This window comes from Myotis davidii, unplaced genomic scaffold (genome assembly GCF_000327345.1).
Source record: "Myotis davidii unplaced genomic scaffold, ASM32734v1 scaffold399, whole genome shotgun sequence".
In the NCBI taxonomy this organism is placed as follows: Eukaryota; Metazoa; Chordata; class Mammalia; order Chiroptera; family Vespertilionidae; genus Myotis; species Myotis davidii.
Genome location: NW_006292094.1, coordinates 6,792,180 through 6,793,026, shown reverse-complemented (window position 1 = coordinate 6,793,026; position 847 = coordinate 6,792,180). Strand labels below are relative to the sequence as shown.

Genomic DNA, 847 nt, shown 5'->3' with positions numbered 1-847 from the left:
AGGAGCGCTCCTTCGACGACATCCCCAACTACGAGCTGAACCACCTCATCGTGGACGACCGCCACGGGGTCATCTACTGCTACGTGCCCAAGGCGGCCTGCACCAACTGGAAGCGCGTCATGATCGTGCTCAGCGGCAGCCTCCTGGACCGCGGAGCGCCCTACCGCGACCCCCTGGACATCCCCCGCGAGTTCGTGCACAACTCCAGCACGCACCTGACCTTCAGCAAGTTCTGGCGCCGCTACGGGAAGTTCTCGCGCCACCTCATGAAGGTCAAGCTGAAGAAGTACACCAAGTTCCTGTTCGTGCGCGACCCCTTCGTGCGCCTCATCTCCGCCTTCCGCAGCAAGTTCGAGCTGGAGAACGAGGAGTTCTACCGCAAGTTCGCGGTGCCCATGCTCCGCGCCTACGCCAACCACACCAGCCTGCCCGCGTCCGTGCGCGAGGCCTTCGGCGCCGGCCTCCGCGTGTCCTCTCCATCCACTGAGCCACACCGGCCAGGGCAGCATAAGAACTCCTTTCTGAGCACCTGCTGGGCACCGGGCATGATTCTAAGCCGCGAGGGGGCAGCTGTGCTGGCTGGTCGGCTAAGTGCCTCCTTGCAGCGCTTCTCTTCTTGGGCAGCGTCAGTGGGCAGGCTGAGCGGTGACTGGTGCTGGAGGCGACCTGGAGAAGAGGTGGTGGAGGTGGGGAGCGCAGGTGGGCGTGACCAGGCGGCCTCCCTGAGGGGCGAGCTGTGAGCAGGGATCAGGAGGGAGGGAGGAGGCCACAGGGGACAGAGGTTGCCCCGGGCCGGGCCGGGGGCCTGGTCAAGGTTGTTGATGCCCAGAAAGGCCATGTGGCCGAG

General features: G+C 65.5%; 1 protein-coding gene across 1 annotated transcript in view; it reads left to right on the top strand.

The window, feature by feature from the left end:
* Positions 1–740, top strand: part of CHST12 (carbohydrate (chondroitin 4) sulfotransferase 12) — a 3,183-nt gene extending 2,443 nt beyond the window's left edge. Inside the window, exon 2 of the mRNA XM_006765494.1 lies at positions 3–740. Coding sequence (XP_006765557.1) covers positions 3–740 — 738 coding nt within the window. The remainder of the gene's footprint in view (positions 1–2) is intronic.
* The last annotated feature ends 107 nt before the right edge of the window (positions 741–847 follow it).